Genomic DNA, 3,226 nt, shown 5'->3' on the forward strand with positions numbered 1-3,226 from the left:
CTGGACATGAGTGTTCCTCACAGCCAGTCAGAAAAGCAAGCAGAGCCTGAGACCAAGGAGTCCCTCCCTGACGTGCAGCTCTCAGACAGCTTCCCTTACACAAAGTGCTGCCCCCAGCCGCATGCATTGTCACACGCACTTGTGTGGGCAGTTGGTGACTAGATGCAAAGGAGACTTGTTAAGTGCTCTGCTGACTTGTAGGGATGGATGGGAAATTACAAGGGGGGGCTTCAGCATGTATATAAAGGATGTAGGGACCTGCAATAAAGGATTTGGATTTGCATCGGAGTCCGTGCCTTCAGACAGTGCAAGCGCTATGCCTTATCACCCAATGGAAGCGGTCAAACAGCTGCTTTGGGACAGAATGTATTGCTCAGAAAGTGTGGTCTTCCAAGGTATTCCAGGCGTCCCAAAGAACAGAAGCAAGCAATGATGATTCCTTTCTCTCTCGATTCTAGTACTTGTAGGTAGAGCGCTTGAGAAAGACTTTGGAGGCTTTCCTCAGCCTCCAGAAAACAAGAAGACTTTACACGCTTTTGGGGTTTGGATATTTTGTATTTTGGGTTTTTTTTTTTTTTTTTTTTTAATAATAAGGGTTTGTTTTGTTTTTAAGTCCAGTCCAATGTAATAAATTCTCAGTCATACAACAGATGAATTTTCAAGGTCTTGCTGCCGATGGACCACGCTCCACTTGAACATCAAGTGGAGCAGGAGGCAGACTTCATTCAGAAAAGTGGAATTTTGATGGGATGTTGCTGTCTTATGGAGAGGAATCTCTGTGTCCCGCAGGCTCAGCTAACAGGCGGACACAGATTTCTGGATGGTGACCATCACTCTGCCACCGCTCCTGCTGCCTAGTCTCTCTTCATCATCGGTATCCAGCAGGAGGTCACGAAGCTCTGGAGGCACGGTTGTATCCAGGTCATCATCTGAAACTTCTTCCACCAGATTGGAAGGGACCAGTGCTCTTGTGCCATCCGTCAGCTCTCCCAGAAACCAGCCATCCTCATCCACGTCTCCAAAGATGTGAACGTATTGTCCAGCAGTCAGTGGGAGCTCGTTTTCTGGGTCCTCATTAGGGCCCTCAAAAGGATTGTAGCTGGGACGAGCTAAGAATCTTCAAATTAGCGGTGATGTCCGTCTGCGAGTGTGCAGGCTGCAGACTGCCATCAGCCGCCCTTCCGACTCCTCCAACCCTTCCTGTGGGTTGGAGCATTCCTGTTCTGGGTTTTTGTGCATTACAGCTTTTTCCCAATCTCCTGGAGCTGCCTGCATTTCTCCTCCAGCCTCTTGCTGACTACCTCAAGTTTGGCCACAGCCTGCTGGAGCCTCTGCAGCTCCCGGCACACTTCTGGAGAGCGTCCCTCTCTCAGCAGGTGGTTCTGGGCCTGTAGGGCCTGGCTCTGCCTCTCCAAGTCGCTCAGGGCTCGTTGGAGGCAGCTGCGCTGCTCCAGCAGCTTGCTGCTTGTGCTGCCTGGGAGCCCCAGGTCTTCCTTGGACATCTCTGGCACCTAGAACCAGAAAATCATAGAATAACAGAACGGTTTGGGTAGGAAGGGGCCTTCAAGACTCTCCCGTTCCAAGCCCATGCCATGGGCAAAGACATCTTCCACTAGGTCAGGATGCCCAAACGTGCCTCCAGCCTGGCCTGGAGCACTGCCAGGGACGGGGCATCCGCAGCCTCTCTGGGCAGCCTGTGTCAGTGCCTCAGCACCCTCATGCTGCTGTGTCTTTCCTCCTTGTATCTCATCCATATCTCCCCTCTTCTACTTTCAAGGCATTGTCCTTTGTTGTATCACTACTATCCTGCCTTACAAGTCCCTCTCCAGCTTTCCCCAGTCCAGTCCTCCTTCAGGCACTGGAAGGCCACTCTGTGGTGTCCCCAGAGCCTCCTCTCCCCGTGGCTGAACAAACCCCACTCTCTCAGTGTCATCTCACCTGGACATGAGCGTCCTTCACAGCCAGTCGACTGGAGCCCTGCTCTGCACGGTGGTGGCCCAGAGCTCCCTCTCTGTCCTGGGAGCAGGACATTCTGTGGCTTTCCACATGCTGGGGCTCACTCTCCCAGCTTCCCACGATGTACTGGTTGAACAGCCTCCTCTCCAGCTCCAGCTGATGCTGGAGCTGGCGGATGCAGGCAGGCTGGTCACCATCCCTCTCCCTGCGCAACTTGCTGAGGATGCTCTGCAGCTTGGCGTACAAACTGAGGCATAAAGAAAACATGATTCCAGTTTTATTTTCCATTGCACATCACTTTTCAAGTCCAGTAAAGTCAGCGCATGATTTAAATTGGACCAGTGCAGGTCTGTGTTAACCAGGCAGCACACGATCTGAACACTGACAATTTAGAGCAGAAAATGTCTTGTGGCGGCCACCATGAGGTAACAACATGCAGTGCTGTTGTCACTGAATAAAGCTACAACTGAGTTATCACATTTCACTACATTTTACACACAGTATTGAGCCAGTAGCTGGCCAGTTACTGAGTTGTACAGAGTCAGAGAGGAACTTATATGTTTATTACCTAAATGCATCACGTGTGCTTCAGTCTACCGTTGAATTGTGTCAGCATTCTTATAGGCTGGGTTGGAATCAACTGAACTTCTGCTTTGCATCAAGAGTTATGAACTAATATTCTTCCTTATGCTGAAAGGTGGAGATCAGATCTCAGCAATGCCATCTTATTGCAATACTATCTAGGGACAGGTTGTGAAACATGGGAAGGCCTCTCATTGGCCACCTACAGATGGGCTAATTACAGTCAATAGCGGCTATCTGCTAGAAAGTTGTGATTCCCCCTCTTAGATGTACGGCACTCTGTTGTGTGCCCAGCCTGTTGCGCCCTGCTCATTGGCTTTCAGTCCAAAGTCAATATATTAAAATACCACACTTTTAACTTCCAAGTAATTATCAGAAGTTTTTGCTGCATGTTCCCACTGGTTTTACACAAAGTTCAATCAATTTCAGTTTTACAAATTTCGGCAATCTTACATTTAGAATTTCCAGCATTCCAAGAGGCATATGCTCTCAAAATTTGATAGGCGGTATCGATGGCACAGTATCAATAAACGTGAAATATCAGAGCCAAGGCTAACCTAACACACACACTCAAAAATCCTTCAGGGCACAACATATATTGAGGTACTTTTTGGCATTCTGAAGGCAAGAAACACAAACGTGCACGCACTGCAAGATGTAGCACATATAAGAATCTATCTATGTTCAA

General features: G+C 48.9%; 1 protein-coding gene across 1 annotated transcript; it reads right to left on the reverse strand.

Moving 5' to 3' along the window:
- Window positions 1–577: 577 nt before the first annotated feature.
- On the reverse strand, window positions 578–2,543 carry LOC149917699 (uncharacterized). Its single transcript, XM_090140222.1, has 2 exons — window positions 1,939–2,543; window positions 578–1,511 (listed from the first exon to the last, which is right to left on the reverse strand). The coding sequence occupies exons 1-2, from the start codon at window positions 2,242–2,244 to the stop codon at window positions 1,239–1,241; spliced, it is 579 nt and encodes a 192-aa protein (XP_089996348.1). The 5' UTR covers window positions 2,245–2,543; the 3' UTR covers window positions 578–1,238.
- Window positions 2,544–3,226: the final 683 nt, after the last annotated feature.

Source organism: Phasianus colchicus, chromosome 5 (assembly GCF_987193195.1).
Source record: "Phasianus colchicus chromosome 5, bPhaCol1.hap1.1, whole genome shotgun sequence".
In the NCBI taxonomy this organism is placed as follows: domain Eukaryota; kingdom Metazoa; phylum Chordata; class Aves; order Galliformes; family Phasianidae; genus Phasianus; species Phasianus colchicus.